Source organism: Hetaerina americana, unplaced genomic scaffold (assembly GCF_022747635.1).
Source record: "Hetaerina americana unplaced genomic scaffold, ioHetAmer1.1.p SCAF_4, whole genome shotgun sequence".
Taxonomy (NCBI): Eukaryota; Metazoa; Arthropoda; class Insecta; order Odonata; family Calopterygidae; genus Hetaerina; species Hetaerina americana.
This window is the reverse complement of record NW_027286985.1, coordinates 89,505,097-89,529,051: the sequence shown is the minus strand read 5'-3', so window position 1 is coordinate 89,529,051 and position 23,955 is coordinate 89,505,097. Positions and strand designations below refer to the sequence as shown.

Here is a 23,955-nt window from a genome sequence, read left to right as displayed (position 1 = left end):
CAGAAGTTACAGGAAATCCTTCCCAAATCTGCGAGTATAATAGAGGTGAGAACCCGCGAGTTGGCGCATATCTGGGTGGCCCAATCATTTAAACCGCCCGGGCTGCACCAAGCCCATTGAATGCATCATATGGCTGCCTACATATCCCCCCACCCCCTTGTTCATTTCCTATTGGTCCCTTACCTCCCCTTCCCCCACCTCTCCCCCGCACATGTCCTCTCCGCTCTCCCCCGAGAACGCCATTCTGAAGACGACCGCCGAGCTGTCGAAACGTCGAATAACAAATTGTGAGTGTCCTTTCTTTGTGTGTCTATATTCTAAAAATCTACATCTGTGTTTTATATATATATATATATATATATATATATATATATATATATATATATATATATATATATATATATATATATATATATATTCTCTGCAACTTGATTGACGCCCAAATGCAAACGTAGTTGGACGAGGTTTATTTCATCTAATCTCTTTCTTCAGAGGAACTATATTCTCCGGATTTAGCGCGACGAGGAGCAAGAGAGTGGAGTAGGATACCACCCTCCCCCAATCGGCTTCATTTCTAACCAAATTCAGGGGAATCAGTAAGCGGTGCGAAAATTCAATTTTCGCCGCGCGGATGAGTGAATTGAGAGAGAGAGAGCGAGGGAGGGAGGGTGATGTGTGCTCGGAGCGACTGCCCGCTTGCCGTTAGAACCAGAGAAATATTCCATTTGACACAGGCCGCTGGATTTGCGTAGATAATCTACACTCCACTCATTCCGTTCAGAATGGAGTCATTGTTTTCCTAGCGACAACTTCGTCGCGAGCAAAATAAAAGTAACGCCGACCTCTCCTTCGCCCACCCGCCTCTACAAGAGCAGACCCTCACTCAAAAGAATGCGATACGAGTCGTATAACTCGCCTCGGAATTATTCCTCCGCAAGACAATGATACGGGAAGACATTCAGCACGTGAAAATTTACGAAAGTAAATCAGACAAAAACAAGAAATGGGAAATACCGATAGCTAACAATGTTAGCAAAAGAGGGAAATGTATCACGTGGGGAATAATATCGTATTGATTCTCTTCAACGAAGGGCGAGCGAAATAATAGGTGTCTATCGTAAACTCCATATTTTTTAGTTTATTTGATTTATATTGTGGCAATGTTAACATTTTGCAGACCGGTTATATCAATAAGGAAGTTCCCGAACGCAAATGGTATAAACCAGATTTGAAGAGTAAAGGTACACTAATGAAAAACACATCCCGGAAGCCTTCACCAATGTTTATTTAAGTAATGACTAGAATTATAATTTAAATAATTAAATTAATATTCTTCTTAATTTTTGGACAAAAGTAACGTCAAAATGCATCTAGATTATGTGTCAGCAAATTATAAAACTCAATGAAGTATCCTCAAAACTAGGTCCAAAGCAATTATTTTCTCGGGAAGAGGTAACTAAAAATATTACTACAGGATTTTTAATCATTTCCAAACGTTAAGCACCTTTTTGCTTTGCACATGGTCCTATTAAGTTACACTAAAGGAAACCAAGGCGAATTTTGGCGCATAAAGAGGGCGAGTTCAAGCTATCCACACTAAAGTTATTCAAGGCTAACAGAGTAAAACAGTTCCGGAAAAATATTTCAATTCTGTTCAAGGTGAATTTTCCGAGGTAAAATTATGCACTAAAGGTCACTTTTATGAATTACTACAAAGAATTACATACTGCAGATTGGTTTTATTAAAACTTGGTGAAATTGGTGTGAAACATTAAGTTCGTCTTTGTTATCAATAACTCTTTTAACCACAAGCAAATTGGAATCATCAGAATGATGGCTGAGAAACAGGGCTTTTCTCTTGCAAAATCTCAAAAGAAACACTCAGGAAATCTTCGTACACTAGGATGTTCACATTAAAAAATATCCTGTACATTGTTAGCCGGCTTCTCATGCACTTACCACAATCGCATTGATAATGTATTTAAAAAGGTTTTAATAGACCCTTATTCTTTTAACTGTTTAGATTTAAATTATGAAGAATACGACTACAAAACAATCTTGAGAAAGTAATTTGTGGTTTCCTGAATAATGGCAAGTGCCACTTAAAATACAACTACATACTCTCATTTTTTTCCGCCATGTTTTACATATTTTCTCCTAAGATTTAAGATAAATATACAACGATGATTTCATTTAAATATAACAACAAAGTAAATGAGATAGAAAATTAATCCTGGAAATTCACTCTTTTTCGTGACTTCACTTTCCGAGTTACGATAGCATCAACAATAAACCATCTAAGGTATCCGATCGATCGTTTCAGCGATTCAATACTCAAATTTACTACATGATGTTCATACCTATCCGCTATGAAAAATATATCTAACCTGGACTATCCACCAAGAAAATCTAAGATATCCGACTAGTATAGTAGATATTAATTACCAAACGCAAGCATTTATCACGGTTCTTCGAATAAATGTTTCCGCGTTGATTAGCGCTTTCGTTATACGATATATATAATATTTGAGGATTTCCGACTGCGTCCTGGCCACACTATTTTAAAGAAACTGATCGACGCTTCGTTCTTCTAGGAAGAGAACGAAGTCGCGACGATTCTATCGAAGAGTGTATTCAGGAAATATGCTCCATATACAGGGGTAATCCATAAATCATGGAGTGAAAACTGTCCCGCACTTATAAATTTTAATTACATTATAATAGCGTACGCAGAGTTCTCCTCGGGCAAGGCAGCATTTTCTGTTCCAACAGGCCAATCTAAAACACAAACAATGTTTATGACCTCGTTTCATATACTATTATATTAGCGGCAGTAATCTACCGGATAATGATATATTCCGGATAGACCCTGACACCACTACTGCTGCACTTTACTAACTAACAAGACAAATAATATCTTTCGTCCAACTACTACACATCATAAGTTGTATACCCACCACCCAAAACAATTAATAAACCTATGCTACCTCTAAAAAAGCAGAAGAAGCATACCATGCTTCAATGTGAAGAAAATTAAATTACGCAATCAAATTCCATTTAACAGGCAAACCGATTCCTAATTGTAATTGAAGATTGAACTTAATTTCACGACCCCGCACCTCCAAGGAAAGCAATTATCATATGGATTTGTTCCAGGCTTGAATATTGGGAAATTATTACAAATTGTTTTATAATACTAAGATTTAGCCAAGTAACCAACACCACGACCTTCTTTTTGACATTAATGAAACGGGAGATATTTTTATGAGCTGGAGACTGACCGACTCTGCGAATGGGAGCAGAAAAGAAAGAAGGGAAACGCCATCGTGAAAATAGAGACTTGTAGTAATAGGACGACGCTGAGGGCAGGTAAAATGGAAAGCATTCACACATCAAGAGATAGAGAGAAGAAATATAGACGTGTGGGGCCTATGCGAGGTGAGATTGAGAGATAACGGGGGGATTGGATCGTTAGTCGTATATTAATGGGCCGTATATACGTCGTATACGTATAAGAGTCGTACAGCCAAGGGCCGAAGATTAAATGCAGGGTAGTATTTGGGAACCAGAGAAATATATCAAACGTGGAACAAGTGAATGGCACAAAATTGTGAGCAGATATATAAGCAGACCCGGTCAACCAGGTGGCAGTCCACGCGTACATGCCAACAAGCAGTCATAAGGAGGAGGAATGAGATACGGTATATGATTAGGTAGCCGAAATGAATGCAAATAAACCTGAAGGATTCCATATGAATGTGACGGGGATCGTAAGGTGGTGGTAGGCGAAGGGCAATACGGTAATACAGGTTTAAGAGAAGGATATCACCGAGGAGAGAAAACTAGAGTTTTGCAGGAGAAATAGCTTAGTTATAAATGAGTATATCTTGATTATGAGAAACAAATTTGCACTTTTCCAAAGATGCATTGTAACGTAAAACGCGTTTCAGTTCATAGAACCATCTTCAGGTACAAGACAAGTTTCAATATGTGATACATCATATTTATAACCATTTGAGGAAGTGGGGGGGAGAGAAAAGAGTGAGAAATAAGGTAGGCGGGGACAAAGAGGGTCAATTCGGAAAATAAAACACTCCATTCCACCACATACAATTCAACACTTACGACCCAGGCCTCGACTTACGAAGTCATCATCTCTGCAAGTTGAAAGCTAGGTCGCGAATAACAAATTGTACGTGGAAGAACGAAGCATCCTCCTTTCCGGTATGAATCGCTCCTACAAAGTGACGCCTCAAACCAATCTATTGCGGCCATTATTTGAGAGGACGGAGAAGTTTGCTGGTGTCCTGGCGTTAGGAAAGAGGGAAGAAAAAAGAAGGCTAAGCGCAAAGGAGACATCTGAAGGGATAGAGGTAGGTTAATTGATGAGTTATAAGTGATTTTGAGAAGACAATTATCAGGTAAGTGTTGTTCGACACACACTAAGAATGAAAGGTACGGGGTGGATGGATGGGAAAATACGCAAAGTGTGGAGTCAATATTCCACAACATCTCGCCTGAATCTGTTGAATATATCTTGATGTACACACCACAGTGGACAGAGACACACGTGGTCATTATTCCAAGACCCAGTGCCATGAAACTTCACCGTGGGCCATCGATATTTATTTAGCGCATTTAAATATGCTAGGCATCATATAGTGCAAGGACGCTTCTGATAAACAAACAATTCCTACGAAAGAAACCAAACCACAGTAATCGACTCGAAGGTTGATTGCTGTGGCGAGGAGAATAAAGCTCATCCACGCGGAGCATTGAGGGAAACATTTTTCACCTCTCGGCCAACATTCCGCTTCACGGGGAAACCAGGCACCCGAGAAATAGAGCCTTGCTTGGAGGAGGTCTCCACAGTCATCGGGACTCCGGCCCTATTGAGGGTTCCATTCAATCGGCCCCCGAACTGGTATTACGGCTTAGGAAGCTATTTCGGTCCCCAGGGCACTCGGGGTCCCGCCAACGGGACGTCGGAAACTTGAGCCCTTCCAAGTCGAAGGCGCAAGTCCACCACCCCCCGCATGAGCACTCGGCGTCCGGCAAAACTGGAGTAAAAGGGTATCGGAGAAAAAAGGGAAAGACATGTAGATGGGTATTATACCCTGATGGCGAGTGGGAGTGAATGGAAGCCGGGAGCCAAAGGGGATGACGGGTTGCGGTGGGACACAAGAGTCGGGGTGTGGAGTGGGTGGGTCGGGGCAGGGGGGCGGAGGATGGAGAACCATTGAACAGCGTGGACTACTGAGCTACCCACCGCACAGAATCAAACGAATTTAGGGTTATTAAGTCAAGTATTCTTGTTTAAAATTATAAAAAGAAATTAGACAGTGATTACTGTGGAATCGTAATAATTTTCATATTTGCAATTGCAATTTCACTTTTATGAAATGGTAGATAATAAAACTTCTTGAATAAGAATTGCAGCACAATGATTTATTTCTGCGTCCATCTACGTAGGCCACATGGCTGGTAGAATTTATGAATTTGATTAATCCTTAACTGTTTTAAATTCCTTGGAATACGGCAAAACGTAGTCAGTACACGCAAAAGAGACTGAGCTGTAGTTTTCAAGCTTCAGTGATTTACGGAAATATCCATTCGGCATGCATCGGTGGAATTTGTCCCACATTCGAAGAAATCGCGGGAATAAATCACACCGCCTCAGTTTTGCGTTGTGGAAAGAAGAAATATGTCGACGGCTGCCAAGCAGAAATTGCCGTTTCTGCAGCGACTTCGGGAGCTATGTTCAACCGTCCCTATTCCCAGATGTTTTACGTCGACCATCGTTGCGAAAAAAATGTCGACTATACGATAATTTTGCCCGTCCATACAGACCGCGAGATAACTTGCCAACCAAAATTACCGGAATATGCGAATGTCATCATAAAGCCCGCCTCAATGGTAATATATTCTTGCTAGTTTATCGCGTTCACGGATCTCAGTCAATCGCTTCTTACAAACATTTTTCTCACCGTGCTTTCGAAGAAATCGAAACCTAAATAAATCTTTGTCTACATCTACGCAAAACTCTGCGAACCACCACAACGATATGACCTGGGGTCGCACATCCACCACCGCCCGCAATGGTGAGGAGGAGCCATCCACGCATTTGAGTATACAAATGTATGTTTATATACTCAAATGCTTGGATGGCTCTTCCTTATCATTGCGGGGGCATATATATACACATTATATATATATATATGTATACACATTACATATATATATATACATATATATATATATATATATATATATATATATATATATATATATTGTAGGTTCAAATACTTTTTGGTCTCAACGAAAATACATGTAATTTTATTGAATTCTTAGAGCAGAACTAAGAGACATTAAATTGTTCGGCTTATGGTCTAATGTCGTAAAGTTTGTAGAATATCAACGCAAGAAAAATCACTTCATTAATATTATTAGATACATTTACCTGGGTGAGGTTTACGAATATATCCGTGATGTTTTACCGCGTCATCCACAGTGACTAATTATTATAAATACCTGCAAAAATACCGTATTTTTTGGGTATAAGAAGTCGTAATTCCATGTCATTTCTTTTTGTGATTAGATAATAGCGATACTATAGGAGATTGTCGCAGTCGTTGCATAATAAGAGTTTTAGACGCCCTAAATTCCCGTCTAAAGTCAAACGATAGTTGCACTGCTATTGTAGAGTTTATGAAATTATGGGAAAGAAAAATAGAGCAAATGAGAAGGGCGAGGTAGGCATACAGGTGAGAGGTGTAGCGCCAACTATAGAATGAATGGGAAGTAAGATTATCTCATACGATAATTACAGTTTTGATTTTTGTCAGCACTTGAACTTGCAATCACCAATATCAAACATTATCTGCACGAAAATATTATAAATAACCTCTTTTGTCACCATCGTGAATCCCCGCTACGTCATTGAAATTCCCTACTTCGGTAAAATCGGTCTTAGGTAAACTCAACACGTTTCTGCAGATTTCCCGATTTTAAAAACTCAGAGTCTATCCGAAATTGGCCTCATAATTTTGAAAAACAATTCCATGTTTGTGTCATGTATGATTACCCCCACCTACACCATATCCTCCCGTCCCCACTGCGTAATCCCTAACGAGTCCCAAGGTCGCCAGCCCTTAACTATGCAAATATAGCTTAAAACAATGTGTTCGTAAAGAAATTGCGAATGGAAATTAAGTTCTTCGATTATTATTGCTATGATACTTAAAGTTGATTTAATTGAGAACCTCAATATTGCGACTGAAGACTCAAATACTAATAATTCAAAGTCCTAATATATCAGGTTCACAAACATGCCACTGTTCTCCAGTATTTTCACTCAACGTAATTATAAACACAAACTCAACGAAACACCTTCAACAAATTATACGCGATAGGTAATGCAAAAAAAATAAACCAATCGGTCAGATGTTCAATATGGAATTAAATTTTACTTTTTCATTTTCATTACAAGCTATACATTATTACCATCGACAATCAAACAATCCGTAAGCTGACATGTACACGGATACAATTGATTATATAAACTTAAGGCGTCATCAAAACGCTGCCGATGCCCGATAGAGGAGGAGAGGCGGATACAGGTGAAGCACCAGCTTAAGAAATGGAGTGGACGAATCGCATACGGCTTCGCCAGATGGGAAGATGTAAGCTCGCCGAGCGGGCATGGAGAGAGGGGGGAAGACCCGCCGAAGAAGAGTACAGAACAAATAACGAGGGGCCAGCTGAGTGTGTACGGAAGGACAGGCGAAGGCAGCGTACCCCCATCATCGCGAGCGATGCAAAGCGGGAATAATAAAAGAGGAAGAAAAGAAGAAAGGAGCCATCGGTCCCACGGGCGGGATTAGGCTGATCATTCGAGCGAGTTGCTGCCGTGATCGACTCCAACCGACCCCTCCTCGGACCGTAGCGTACTCCCGCACCCCTTGCACACGCGGGGGGTCCGGGGTGGGGGATATTACTGGGGTGAGGGATGAAAACGGTTTCTCGGAAAAAATAGATGCACGTGGGTTTACTTAGTTTACCACAAATGGGATTTACAGAAGTGTGAACCTAACCTCCTTCGTCCCGATCTGTCTTTCAAACAAAAATGCATCGACGAGGCACAATCTAAGATAATTTTAACAAATCGGAATAACAAAGTTACGCAATTCTGTTTGCCGCCTCGGCGTTTGAGTTAAATCTAACAACGTCTAGGGAACTATTTGGATATTCACTCGGCTGTTGTTACACCATGGCAATTGAATGAATTATTACCATTATTTTAGGTAATCAACCGGTTAAGGTAGGTTTTGGATGAACACAAGTACCAAATAAATATCTTGTTTCTCCAAAAAAAAGCGCAACCCAGAATCCTACACTACAAAACGCCCCTTTCATCTCGGTATACTCCCTTCCTCATTCCATTCCGTCCAACATCACTATCCTATTCCTGCCCTTTCCTAGTTGGCCTAACGTTCTCCCATTTGTTACAATCTTCAACATCTCACGGCCGATCAATATGCTTTTCACCCAGTTTTCCTGGCTCCTTCTGATTTCTCCCAGCAATCAGCTTTCTCCCTTCCCAACCATACCTAGCACTTTCTCGTTTGTTTTCTTTCTGCCCGGTTCACCTTCTCCACACCCATATTTCAAAAGCCACCAATCTTAACCTATCGCCCTGTTTCAATTACCATGTTCCCGCACCGTTTATAACTACGCTCCTTATCAAAGTTTTAACGAGCCTTTTCTTAAAATCCTTACTTCTGTAATCCACTAATGTCCCTGTAATAAATTTCCTCTTCCTGCGAAAGCCTCATTGCCCAGTGCCATTCTTGCCCTAACGTCCCTACTACTGTGACCATTTTGGTCCAAAACACTTCCGAGATGCGTAAACTATTTCAGCTGCTCTATCTTTTGTCATCCTATTTTAACATTTAACTTAGCCTCTCTCTCTTCCTTGAAAACGGCATAACCTTTTTCTATTTAATAAAATATATCATTAAAATAAAGTACAGCAGTTACAATTCCCTTGCCTCGGCGAGTAACTACAGATGAGTAAAAGAGCATCAGCCACAAATGACACTCTCACTTCGCCTCACAAGACCTTCACAAATAAATTGCCGTTTATTTTATTGCGAAAGAAAGTGGGGACACCTGACTCCCCGTTTTCGAGAAAATATTTTCGATTTCCTTTGCGATCTCAAGACTGATATGATTTACTATATCTTTGACCAGCACACATGTAGATGCAATATTTCAATTATGATATTAAATAAGCTAAATGGAAGGCAGAATGAAACCCGCCCAGACCATCCAACGTAAGACGAGAAACCCACCGTGATGGAAATTCTACAATTTAGGGTACATTTCAATTCATTCCATTTCACAAGACCCCGCATCAAATAGAATCCAAATTGCCGACAGTCATTAATAGTCCAAAACTGCACAAGTCAAAAGTCAAAAAGTTGTTTATTTTTCCAAGAAGTTGTACATAACAGATATAAACTATATGGTAATATGCAACATTTAACAAATATATAATATTGTACAACAAACAAGGAAGCCCTGTTTTAGGCTATTTGCCTACTGCACAGCAAGGGAAGGAGTCGAAAAACCTCAAATTTTTGTTACCGACCTCTATACACTTTAGAACTAACGAATAGTTTTTCGACGAGAGACTGATTACTTCCCATACCTTTGCACTAGTCGTCGTATTTCAAGAGCCCTCGACAACTCTGCATTTAACTAGGAACAGATAAAATATTTTCAACAAAAAAATATCTAGTGATTTCACCGGATAGTAACCATCTCAGGTAATTGTGCCTTGAGATTTTTATCCGGTTTCTTACTGTATGTCTTTGCTCATATACTACTACGGCTATATTTTTATTAGATAATTTGCCAGTTTCAAAACGCTACGATATCGCAATTACATTTTTCAAGTCCTTTTCCCAACTATGGCCAGGAGATTCATTAAATATTCTATGTTTACGCGTAAAATAAATTATAATTACTTTCACATGATTTATTAGTAATCGCCAAAAAAAAGGAAGAGCCTAGAATTCCCTGAAAAGTTCAAGGAAAATTAATTAATTGCAAATTAAGGAATGAATTCCGACAAAATCAAAGAAAAAACTGCTATAAATTATACGTATCATGGCACGTTTATATTTTGGTCTTTGCTGAGGAATAAGGAAAGACGCTTTCAGGCACTATGATAGGAAAATAACAGCAGAATTCTGATGAAATGACAGTTTGACGACCTATAATCTTAATTAAATGCCAATCTAAAATCCACGCCTTGAGATACCAGAATTGTGGGAAGAATGAGACGCGGGTCTTACCTTTAGCGGCCTGGTGATAGTCACTGTCTCGATCGTAGTTGTGGGGGCCATCTTGCCCTCCGAAGGTCGTCTGAAATAAAAAAGAGAGTCCATCGTAAATTAGTATGAAAATTATCATTGCTAAAATTCGACGATATTTTTTAATTATGGTTATACCTATTCCATAAATTAAAGGAATATAGGATAGCAATCAAATGATTCCGATGCAAAAGTATTAGCAGAGTCAGGAATATTGAAAACATTGAATTTAAAAGTCGGAGCAAAGTTTAACACTGCAAAGCTTTTAGGTATACTTTCAGGTGCATGTGTATGTAAGATGTGATTGAGTGTTTGCATGTTTGTTGGGTGTAAGTGTTCATGCATGAATGTATGCAATGTTTTTTTTGTAGATATATGATTTTGCGGTTATTGCATGCGGTTTTTTTTTCTTTTTCTTTGCTAATTTACGGGTGGTGTCCTTACACCCCCCGCCACACGCCCTTGCGGCGGCTTGCGGGGTATTAAGTAGATGTAGATGAATATAAGGTTTCCGTGAGCAAGGCATTCAAGAGACTGAAATCATTTTTCCATGAAGGATCGCTGCGAGAAATGTAGGATGGATATCATTAAAATTGTCAATATGACATCCTCTGAAAAGCATGATGGCTAAGGTAGGAGGGTAAGATATTTCCATAATTGGATGCTTGACAGAAAAGGTTGAGGAGCTGACGTAGTCGAAGCATTATTTTCGAAGGACACTTAAGATCTCAGAGTGAGGATGTTACAAGGAAACTTACATGACCATATAAGTCTTTATAAAGCGGGAATTACTGGCACGGAGCAAAAAAACGCAAAGAATGACCAATATTTATGTATATAAGAAGCAGTTCTTCAAGGTTCTGAGGAAACAGGGTCTATGAGGAAAAATTACGAGCGCGGATTGGAGGCATTCAGGATGTAGAGAAGGCCGCAGAAAACAGCTGACAGATGAGCACACTCGCGAAGAAGGGGTAATAATACGGCATTAAAAATTGGATGGAAACATAAGATATTCAGAGGGAAGGAATGAGAGAGGGGAGGACAAGAACGGGCATCCTACGCAAAAACAAGCGCACAAAAATGGGAGATTCTAAAGAAGGAAGTCTTTTTGAGAGAAAATATGCTAATGAATCACTTAGTGCTTTGGAGGCCCAACCCGTACAAAAGCTACCGTTTGACTGACTCACTTGAATCACCTAAATGCAATTAAATAGTTATTAACTCCCTCGGAAAGACATCATACGACTTGGCGACGATCCGGTGCAGATCAATGAATTCAATCGAATACAGTTTCGTACTACAAAGTCAACTATGTAAAAGGGAACCCATTGATACCAACAACCTACAAGAAATATCTAATATCACAACTGAAACACAATTATCAAAAATCATACTTACTACCTGCACTGCCTAAATAATATAAAAAGCACGAATGCCACATTTCTAGATCATGGCTAACACAATATAATTGAACAAATAAGCCTCGCGGCATCGACCGGCGACCAGCCAACATCCGCGAATACAAAAGAATGCCATAAAATGGGAAACGACATACAATTTTCCATTGATTTTAGGCGGCCAGACAATTATTTTGAATTCAAATAGGCAAATATTTATCAATGTCAACTAAATAATTTATCTATGTTGAAATAATACACTCACGGATAAATTTCATACTTGTTTAAATGAAAATTAGGTTATACAGTTATTAGGTTAAATTAGGTTACAGGTTATTAGGTTAAATTAGGTTATTAGACATCTATGTATAATCACAAATTTGAGCACTAAAAGTGATAGTATCAATATAGGAAAATAAACATTACAAACTTTCACAACGAGAGACTTGTAACCTTCTCTGACAGCCATTTTCTCCATTAAATATTAAAAATTGATCATTCACCGCTCCCGCTGTAGCATTTCTTTCCTTCGTAGTTTTCGTCTAAACTGTCAAGCTACCTAGGCAAACTCTGAGATAAGAGCCTCGATGAAACAAATGTACAAGTGCGCCAAGACGATATATTAAATGTTGAAAATATAAAATATTCTAAGGCCATTTTCTGTGTAGCGCAGATTTGATGTGTTGGAACTGATTTATCACAATGAAACAGTTCCAGAAGGGAAAACTAATGCTACACGTAAGCGGCTGGAAGCCGATAATCGGGCTCCTACGTGAAGTAAAACGTACGTCTTTCGTTGATAAGAAAAAATATCACGAGGTGAACATTTGAATCATTCTTGAATTCCTGATGTCTCATTAGTAATTGCAGCTTATGGGGGGATAGGTGATAAAACCCTATTATTTTCATAAATTGCGGTGGCAAAAACAGTATTTCTCCAGGACTAGCTAGCGATGACGTAATGAAATTAACGCGGATTCAAATTGAAATGAAGAGACAGAGGGAAGGGGCATGGCAGTATTTTATAATCGCGAAAAATAGGCTTCCACAGAGAAAAGCGTTAGATAACCAGGAATGGCGAATGCGGACCAGCGTAGGGGGAGGGGGTGGGGTTAATTGGATGAAGACACCGGGCAGGCGTGAGAGAGGCAATGGAATGGAGTGAAAGGGACAAGGACTTCAAGGTCGTTCACTGTTCGTAGATCCGATGCCGAAAGTAATTCGAGGATTCAGCACGAGACGTGCGCGCCACCGCATTCGCGAGGGGCGTGGCGCAAGCGGACAGTCACTCTGGTCCGGACAAACTGCATAAGAACTATCTATTTCTCGCTCGTCACGAAAATACTCCACGTACATTACTTTGAGCAAAAGTATCTCATGAAGGCACAATGTTCGGAGAGAATCACTCCACGGCATGGCGTGATATCATAAAGTATTGAATGCTTTCCACGCGGGCTGCGGCGAGAGAGAAGCCGCAATCGTTCGACGGCTCAAGTGCTCAGCCACCTAAGTCTGTACCCAGTGAAACATCCGCGAACACCACAAGTAATTATGAAGTATGCTTCAAGGGTAGATTTCGGTGGGCAAACAACTACCCGAAAGGAAGCCCATAAGTGAACTTATAAATGGTTGGGTTCGAATGATAAAATCATTAAAATATTTCCATTTACGGGACGTGGTAGAGAGTTTAACTAATAACTTGAGGACCCGTGTTAGAATCGAAGGCATGTCTCAGGGCAACTAGAGCTTCACCCAAACTGTGGTGTGAATTTTCGGGCACTAGATCTGCCTGAGAAATCATAGGCGGCACAGTAAAAGGAGCATTACTTATTACTACTGTTTATTACTCGTATGATGTGTGAATTTCCCACGTCGTTGGGCTTAATATTAGATGAGCTCCACCCTCGCCTAAAAAACCGACCTTTGGTTTGATAACTATGGTTATCTAAGAAATGCAATTGATGGTATCACGTTAAAAATACTACTGACAAAGGCAAGAAGGAACCACTTCTCCAACCCATCCCACGAACTATTAATGGAAACAAACATGAATGTCCTGGCAAGTAGGGGACCCGGTCGGCCGTGTGTAATGCTCGGCAGTATGAGGTGCACGTATTACCTGCAATGTCTGATTCAAAAGGATGAAACAGGAATGAAACAGGTTGAGGCAGTGAGCATAAACCGAACGGAAAGAAAGGAGTATCATCATGCTGTAGAGACAACAACGAGCGAGGAAAAGGAGCTGGGCAATATACTATATGGAAAAATTGGGAACAAACCAACATGGGATATCGAAAGCCTCAAAGGAAACTATAGAAAAAGTAAAAAGGAAAAAGGACAAGAAAATCATGGGACACGGACGAGATGATTAGAGAGCTATAGCAGAGAAGTAAATGGAAACAAAGAGTTGGGTAGAAGGAAGTATATAGAGTTGAATTATAAACTGACGCGGGAAACAAATAAAGGGAAAGACGAATGGTGGAAAACGCAGTGCGGGGATATGGAAAGTGTGCAAAAAAGAATGTGAAATTGGTGCGTAATAGAGAAAAGGTGAAACCACTCTTAGGAACTTAGAAGGAGAATCATGTACCAGCAATCTAAGGTAAGTCAGGAATATTATTAATTGAACCAGGGAATGTTCAAGAGTTATGGAAGAAATATAAAGTAAAACTATACAAGTAAAACAATAAGGCCAGCAAATTTAGACAAAGACGAAGTATGGGTGGATTGGGACCACAAATGTTTTACTGGTAAATCAAAAGGGAATTAGGGGTATTGGACTCAAATGACGGGGTGGAGTTCGGAGGCAATCCCATGGAATTAATTAAGAGAGTAGGAAAGCGTGAAAGGAAGAGTTTTCACGAGGTAATGAGTAGCATTAAAAAAAGGACTTCAGCCGAAAGATTTTGCTAGATTTGTGTCAGTTCCAATCCCAATAAAGTGTCAAGAATGCTTATGTGACACTATTTAACAATGATTTGATTAAACACGCAAACACTGTAACAATTTACCAATGATTTGGTTAAAACGTAGTACTCGGCTCATCACTAAAAAGAAGGAGAGGAGAGCTAATGATTACTCCTGGGGATAAGCAGTTTGGATTTGAGGAGAGGACAGGTACGCGTGACGCCATTGCAGTAATAACATCTCACTAACAATAAAATCGAGACAAAGGCACATGGAATGCATTCCAGATGTATTTGTTTGTTTTGAAATTTAAAAAGGTCTATAGAGAAAAATGAGTAGAATTAGTGACTGCATTTAAAAGTTTGGGATAGATTGAAAATGCAGGCGAACTATCCGTAGCTTGAACGTATGTATAACCGCTAATGTGCGTTTGGCGGATGAAAGTCGGGATGGCCTTAAGGGGGATCAAGAATAGAAAGTAGGACAGGGTTGTCCACTACTACCCGGATTTTAGATTTGTACGAAAAGGAAGTTATAAAAATGTCAGGAGAGGAACTTGAGGTAGGAACGAATGCCAGTGGGGAATTCGTAAAGTTAGTTAGGTTCGCGGATGACCAAGTTTGAGTTTGCCAGTAAGCCAAGAGTTTCAAGCATTGCTGAGAGCTTCAGGAACTCAGTGTGACAGGTATGGGATGAGAATAAATGCAGGCAAAAGAAAGGTGAAATTTTCAAGAGAGAGGAAGGCTAATAAAGCATTAAAAAAGGAGGGCACAAACTAAACCAGGTGGAAAGGTTAAAGAACAGTATCTTGGACCAAGATGGAAAAAGTAAAAGGTTTGTATAAGAACTATCGGTAACAAATTTCCCTGACGTGTGCGTGAAGTGCTGAATTCAATCCGTCGGATTAGTGTGAGCAGGATCGCAGATCGTATTGGCATTGATAATTTGACAGTGCACACCTTTATCACTGAAAAATTAGCGATGCGAATGATCTGCAACTCGTCATAAGGTCTTGACGGATCACTAAAAGCTGAGTCGAATGTCTGTTTGCGAAGATCGACTACCTGACGAAAAACGGAATCCGCCCACCAGGGAACCTTCGAGTCGTGTGGAAAGACCGCTGGCAAAAGCGTGTCGACGCTGAAGGGGGGTACTTTGAAGAATGTAGTGGCATTGTTGCAATATCGGATATAAATCTATTTTTCTGAAACTTTTTTCGATACTTTTTACACAAACCATGCATTAGGGACATCAGAATAAAACCTTGGTTAGCCAAAGATGCTTCCACAAAAAAGGAATTTATGACCGGGACATTAAGGAAATAAATTAAGAAAAGAATAGTTATAAATTAGTAATGTAGCGTGGTTTTGCACGCCTCGGAAACTTGCTATATGTATCAAGATGATAGGAGTGGATTGGAAGCTTTTAAAGTATGCGTTTAGAGAATGAAACGCAAGTAAAGTGAATGGGAATGGAAACGAGAATAAGAAATATTAATAATGATGGGGGAAGTGTGTATATTTGAAATCCAAAGGAGGCGGGAAAGATGGATGCGGAGCAATTGGATTGTCGATGGAATGCGGAATACAGAGAGATAGAAGGAACGAGGTTAGGTAAGCGAGGTTGGGGAAGAGAAAAGGATAGGTTGGTTGGACTTAATCAAAGGAGATACAATGCATGCGGAATTGAGTCACAGTTTATTGCAGTATGGAAGTAGTTATCGAAATATGGGATCAGATTTGGTCGAATTGGGCAACAAAAAGCAAAGAAATGTAGAATTGTACAGTCAGTCGACATCCAAAACCTACAATTTTGGGTAAACTACCAAATAATTTTAATATTAATTCCTAACCACACTAATTTTTCAGCTCATTCAAACTAAATGAAAACTTTTGATTATGGGGGCGAACGATGTATTTTTACCTTCAAAGGGAGCCATGGGCAAGATCCCTTGCGAGACGCTGATACACTCACTAAAATATTATGCTATTAACGACAATATTACGAACTGAATTAGACTTCTAATTGGACCGTCGACGGGTTGAGTTCATTAGAAGTACACATAACGTCAGGAGTGCCGCAGGGAAGAATAATACGGCCACTGTTCTTCTTGATATGCATTAAAGACCCAAGCCCCCATGTTAGCAGCAAAATTAAATTATTTTCAGACGACAAAGTGATTTAAAGAGATATGAGAATACCGGCAGAAGGCGGAATACTCTCTTGCGATGCTAGGCTAGGCACCCAAGAGGAGTTAGAAAAGGAGTTTAGAATTTAATGTAAGAAAATGCACCGCACTGAAATTTCCGAATAACCGAAAACAGGAACAAGAAGTACATTATAAAATAGGCTGTATTGAATAAATGAAATCAGTACAGGTGAAATACTTCGATATTAAGCGTACACCAAGCTTTTAATGGGGTACCCACATCAGAAGAAAGTACGATTCAGCTTTAAACATTGAAAATGTAAGAGAAAGGTGTTGCCAAACTATAGTTATGCCAAATTTGGTTCAACATGTATTTGGCAACGATGGGAGAAGACGCAAATTATGGAATTTGAAAAAGTCAATAGAAAATCAGCTAAGTTCGTTAAAAATTGCTACGAGATGTGAGTATGCATCAGGGGTATGCTGGAGGAATAGGGTTGGGAGCCCCTTGATTCTTGGAGGGGGCAGGCAAAACTTTTGGAAAGGTGCAGGACAGCTGAGTATTCTTGCGACGCAGAGGGAATTCTAATGGATTCAAATTATGTTGGTACCTTCAACCACCGAGATAAAATAAGAGAGAGAGAGAGCTTCACGGACAGAGTACATGTTCGGCACACGCCCTTGCAGGGCAATACGTAGAAGAAGATGTGGACGAAGAGGAGAAGAGATTCAGATCTTCCTATCCTGCCATCGGCCAGGGGGGAGGGGGGGGGGGGTGATTATATTTTCCAACCCAGTGGCGGGTTTAATAAAATTCCAAAATGAAATCAAACCACTTCGCCGAACCCAACTTTCCCTGCCACCCCCATCTTCTCAGCCTTCCTGGCCCAATCCACTTCTCTCTTTCTCTCTTCTCCCCCTCTCCCAACGGGCTTCCTATCCCAGCTATTACGTCGCGCTCAACGATTACCCCCTTTAAAATTTATACATCGCGCTTGAGATAAGGTTAGCAGTTGGAAGTCGCAACCCCGGGAGAGGCTCTTCCGCCCTCAAAGTGAACTTTTAAAGGCGCAACTTTGAAAATTGTTGTACTCCACTTCGTAATGTGGAAAGTGAGTGGGATTCACCGCAGTTCTACGCCAATAAAGAGCCGATTCTGAGGAATCGTCCTTTGCCCTTCCACTCAAAGACGGTTTCCATCCATGGTTGTAAAAAAAATAATCGGTTATTCTAGCAGTCTATTCCAAACAGCTTCTTTTAAGCGTTTACATTGGTGTATTTCCAAATTGCGCATAAAAAAACAATAAAACGGATGACCCCGATGAAGAAGACATTCAAATTGTAAAGATTTAACCCGGTGTGCGAGAAAATATTTTCATGCGATAACTACAATATTAAACTAAGATTAATTAGGGTGCAATTATTAGTGGAGTACTTGCAAGTGCTCCTCGTGAATTTATCATTACTGAGCTGAGACGCTGAATCCGCGACCCTGATGGTAACTTGACTATAAGCAAATATTTCGTGTTGTACTTGCCAGCTTGGCGTACATTCAGCAACATTTAGTTCGCGTTTGAATATACTCATTCATGACGTCTCCCACTAAGCTGTGAATGGATGTACGGACCGAAATATCTTCACAAATTGTCGCTTGCCTCTGAATATTTCTCACTCTTACTGCCCGCTTTGGCCTTACTCGTATCAGCACGCTTCGCTAAATAATGTGAACACTCTTTAAGAACCAAACGGCGAAAGTACGCGCAAGCAGCAACAGCGACGAATTGGGGGCCAGGAAGGAAGGAAATCAACATGGCTTGCAGTCACAATAAACCACCCTCACATTCAGCAGAGGGCAAATAACCCCTCCATTTATGCAGTGAGATTATGCACCCTTTGTGCTTCGATGCATATGAGAGAAAAAGCCACTATTAACTATCCTTTGGAGACATCTTCCATTTCATTGCCATTGCTATTCTTATTGATAAGAAATTAACAAATTTTCGGAAGCTCAAAAGAAATGGATAAGAGTAACTCTATCGAAAATATTCTAGTAAGAAAAAGTAAAAATAATCCGTTATTTTTCAGCAACATGAGAGGAAATTATTTCATGTTTTTTTTAATAAATTAATTATAATAGCACGAAAGTAAATAAAAAAAGGAATAGAGTATTTAAAAGGAGGACAATAAAGATTGGAAACCCTGATGAAGTGAACAAAGACAGTCCGAGGAAGCATATGAACCAATGCTCGCGAGACTGCTGCTAAATTAAGGGCGATTAGCTAGCTGCGAGAAGAAATTGACCGTAAATGGGCAAATGCCTTTCCATACAAGACGTTGTAGGGGATAACCGGAAAGGAATTACTTTCAATGAGGCCAAGGTGGATGTTTGCGTATGAGGGGATAAATCTATTGCCCATCGCACAGCCTGAGGGTAATGTTTATTGCGAAAGGAGAAGGAATTGTATGTTAGGAGGAGGTGAGACGGATTCAAAAGAAACTCAGGGCTGAAAATATGTGATATGGGATGTTCAGATATACTATAGTATTCGGATGCATCTGCCTCCTTGACGCCGGCTCGAAATTAATCCTGAACCTTGCTCCCTAGGTGGTACACCTTCTCCTTCCTGTCGACCCTTACCTCTTCCGTTCACACCCAAAACCCCTCCCTCTCCCTTCCCTCTCTCCTTCACCAAACCTCCCCCTGCCCGTCCTCCGTCCTCTCCGTCATCCGAATCCTCAGTTTTCCTCCTCCCGTTGAGAAAGCTGGTCAGGCGACCGACCGAGACATTCAAAAACCAAAAACTTCGAGTGTTTCTTTATTTTGTGCTTCCAAGTTTTAATACATCATCGCCACATCTGTGACTGACCCCATATTCACTTTTGCGAATATTTTCAGACACACACACATACATATATACCATATATATATATATATATATATATATATATATATATATATATATATATATATATGTGTGTGTGTGTGTGTGTGTGTGTGTGTATATAAATATATGTGTATATATATATATACATATATATATATTGTATATATATATACACACATATATATACATACATATATATATACACACACCACTCCTTGCTCCAACGAGGATACCCTGATTCTCTCCTCCATTCAAAAGTACTCAAACATTCCTACACCCCCAAGCCTGCCTCAACCACAGACTCCCAGCCTCTCTCAATCTGTACTACCTACTTCCCAGGCATTCAGTCCCTCAAATTCATCCTCAAAGACCTGTTCCCCAGCCTCAAAAATCTTCCACAACACTTCCTCCAACCTTCTTCCCAAATGCCCCTCTGTTACCTTCAAACGTCCCGCCAACCTAGCAGATATCCTCAAATCCACCAAGCCGCTCTCAAAATCCCCTCACACCCTCAGAGCCATATCCACTCCATGTCATCGAGGAAGATGTTAAACCTGCCCTATTTTCACCACTCCATCCCACCATTTAACCCTCTCCCGCCCTTCCCCCACTCCTCTTGCACTTCCAAGAATGTTGGTTATCTTCTGACCTGTAAACTCTGCCCGGCCTTTTACATAGGCCAATGTTCCACACCCCTGAACCTTAGGTTTAACAAACACCGCGCCTCATGCAATCCCTCCTCCCCTTCCGCGGGTCTCCCCATCCCTAAACATGCTTCCCGTCATAAAACCCCCTTCAACCAGTGCTAAAATGTTTCCGTCCTAGCGTCCCTTCCCACATCCGATAATTCTATAGAATTAAAAACTCTTGAAATGGCATTCATTTGGCTCTGTATGGCCTATCAGCATCCGGGCCTCAATGTCGTTCACTAATTGGAATGGATTGAATTGTCACTTTGTGGAGGCGATGCATATCGGAGAGTTGAACACTTTGTTTTTCCGCATGGGTTATGCTGCGCGTGGCCTTTGTTTCGACTTGCATGATCTTGATCACGACTTTGTAAGTTGAATCCTGGGTCTCGGATGTTGCAATAGTTGCGGTGAGCAGATTGTTTTCTTTTCCGATTTTGTGTCAATTCCACCTCCTCCCTCTCCCTCCTTCCCAATCTCCGCTCCCCTGCAGCCTCTCCTCTCCCTTTCCTCTCTCCCTCCTCCGCCTTCCGTTCTCCCCTTCCCTGGGCCCCCTTCCCTTTCTCTCGAACCCCTCACCCCTACTATTCCAGCAGTCTTTACTTCTATATCTTCTAATGAACACGGATCAGAATTCCGTCGTAAAGATCAAGAAATAACGTGTGAGTGATCTTTTTAGGTTTTCTACAATGTTTGTTGCTGTCAAATTTATTATATATATATATATATATATATATATATATATATATATATATATATATATACATATATATGGGAAAGTCATTGGCCCCCCTACCCTGATGCATGAATTTCACACGCCGTCGGGCTTAGTACTACTGGGTGAACTGTCGAATCACCTACCAAACCGACCTTCGGGTTGATTACTGTGTTTACGGTTTACATATATATACACATTTATGTTTAACATAAAAAAGTAATATATATCTATATGTATTCGCACAAATTGAAACACGAAATCCCGTCATATGGCGAACAAATATTCATTCACATGGAAATAGATATAAGGCAAAGGGATAGGAACACATAAAGGACGAACACAGGCGAGTTGGGGAAGGCGGAATTATTCTCCTTTGGTCGGGGAAACTGCCCCCTAACGCCATCTTTCGGCCAAAGGATCGGGGCACTCGGTTAAAATATAAGACCCGCAAATCTCAGTGCAAATTACGTTTCCTCGATAGCTCAAGTGGTTAGAGATTCCTCTTGGCAAGTGAAAAGATCCGGTGTTCAAGTCCCCGTCTAGGAAATATTATTACATTCGTGATTTGCCTGATTTCCCCTTCCCAACCTCTATTGTGTTCATCCTTTATGTGTTCCTATCCCTTTTCCTTGTATTTATTTCTATGTGAATATTGTATATATATATATATATATATATATATATATATATATATATATATATATATATATATATATATATATATATATATATATATAAATCTTCGAAATGGAACGCTCTTCGGCGACACACAAATATATAAAAAACACAGATGTAGATTTTTAGAATATAGAGACACAAAGAAAGGACACTCACAATTTGTTATTTTACGTTTCGACAGCACGGCTGTCGTCTTCAGAATGGCGTTCTCGGGGAAGAGCGGAGAGGATGTGCGGGGGAGAGGTGGGGGAAGGAGAGGTAAAGGGACCAATAGGAAATGAACAAGGGGTTGGTCCTATTGGTCCCTTTACCTCTCCTTCCCCCACCTCTCCCCCGCACATCCTCTCCGCTCTTCCCCGAGAACGCCATTCTGAAGACGACAGCCGTGCTGTCGAAACGTAAAATAACAAATTGTGAGTGTCCTTTCTTTGTGTCTCTATATTCTAAAAATCTACATCTGTGTTTTATATATATATATATATATATATATATATATATATATATATATTGTATTTATTGAAGGAATAAGATCCTACGGAATTCAATATATTTTTAGGCTCAGAAAATACCTAGATGCGACGAGGTATTTTATCTCACACGGAAAAGGGAAACAGATGGATGGTCCTCAAGGCTGCGACAGGTGTACATCCGCAAACACACGCCCCCCCCCCCCTCAGTTGGAGAGACAAAAGAAAGGAAACCCTCTCGCAGCACTGCGTGCATTTGTTACCGCGGAGGGACAGTCACGGTGCTTCCAGACTTGGTTTTATAGCGCCACCCCGCATTCGCCGGACCTTCAACATCAATCGGGGAAGTCGTTCGGGCAGGCGAGCACTCTGAAAAACGCTGTACTTTGAACAAAAGTTGTCACGGTTGTAGCTATGTTTATACAAGCAATTCTTGCATGACTTATTATTCCTCGGTGCCTCCGAAAACGCAGAGCAATGCACTAGCTATGACCTACGCGCCAAGGGCCCGCTAGCAGCACGGAGTTCAGCTTTTTGTCCTGAAAAAACGGAAGAGGTGTGGATTTCGACAAAAGAAAAAGAGGCACTTCTGTGGGTTAGGCCGACGTCCGACTACACGACCGCCGACGACCCCATTTCGCCGAAAACCAACCGGGGGGCCCGATCGCCATGCGACCGCGGCCGCCCCTTTTTTATTTCCACAGTGGCACGTATCTAAATCCCATTAGCGTCCACGGCAGCCATTCACCTCTCAGCCTCTTGCTTACCAGCCCCCGAGAACGGAGAAGGCAGGAACCGAGGGGAAGGGGGCCAAAACAGAGGCAAGGGGAGAAGGAGGTTGGTGGAATGGACATGGATACCAAATGGGGGATGTAGAGAAATTAGGGAGGGCTGGGGAGATAAGATAAGCGCACAAATTCATTGCTAAGGCCCTGCGAGTCCCAATGCACACGATTCGAACAAAAACTATTTCATATACTTGTTTTCAGGGAATGTTGAACCCAATCAAATGACGCCCAAAATGTTTTCGGTCGTTCCGTTGTCATCACATTAATGGTACTTCGAGATACCCGAAGATTTTTTATCTGCTATTTTTTAGGGCAATGCTGAAATTCAAGTTTTAGTTAAAAGTACAAGTGCAGAAAATCATTTCATGAAATGCATCATGAGCTAGATATGATAATCAATCATTTAAACCACAAGGGCGAACCAAATAGCGCGAACAATTTAAAAGCCATTAGCGCTGACAGCTGTGCGATATAATAGAATTTACCTCTATAATGAATTACAGGAGCGATAATTACAGATGCCTGAACTTAAATTTTACGAGGCAATGCGAGTGGCGTTCTCGCATCAGTAACACGGTTTTTATCATTTTAAAATGTTATTTTAAGTGATTTAGGTGGTCTAGTGGCAATTCTCTTACCGACACTTTTTTTTCACTTTTGAGTTAGTTATGCCTACATTTCCTCATGAAATACATCGGCAAAAATAAAAAATTTGGAGCAGAGTCATAATTTAATGGTATTTGCATTCTTCTGCTTAGAATGTTTTCAATTACAATCGGGTTAGGTTTTTCTCTATATAACTCATCTATTCCAAATAGATAGTAACGAAGTAAGATCTTTCGTTAAGAGTAGGCTAATGCCGACGCCGGGTTTCTCTCCACCCTTCATCCTTTCCTAT

At 40.5% G+C, this 23,955-nt stretch overlaps 1 protein-coding gene across 3 annotated transcripts in view; it reads right to left on the bottom strand.

Moving 5' to 3' along the window:
- The window catches only part of LOC139692456 (transmembrane protein 47), a 987,299-nt gene that overhangs the window by 549,843 nt on the left and 413,501 nt on the right, over window positions 1-23,955 (bottom strand). For all 3 annotated transcript variants that reach the window (XM_071590667.1, XM_071590668.1, XM_071590670.1), the window contains one exon: window positions 10,362-10,431. In XM_071590667.1, coding sequence (XP_071446768.1) covers window positions 10,362-10,431 — 70 coding nt within the window. The remainder of the gene's footprint in view (window positions 1-10,361; window positions 10,432-23,955) is intronic.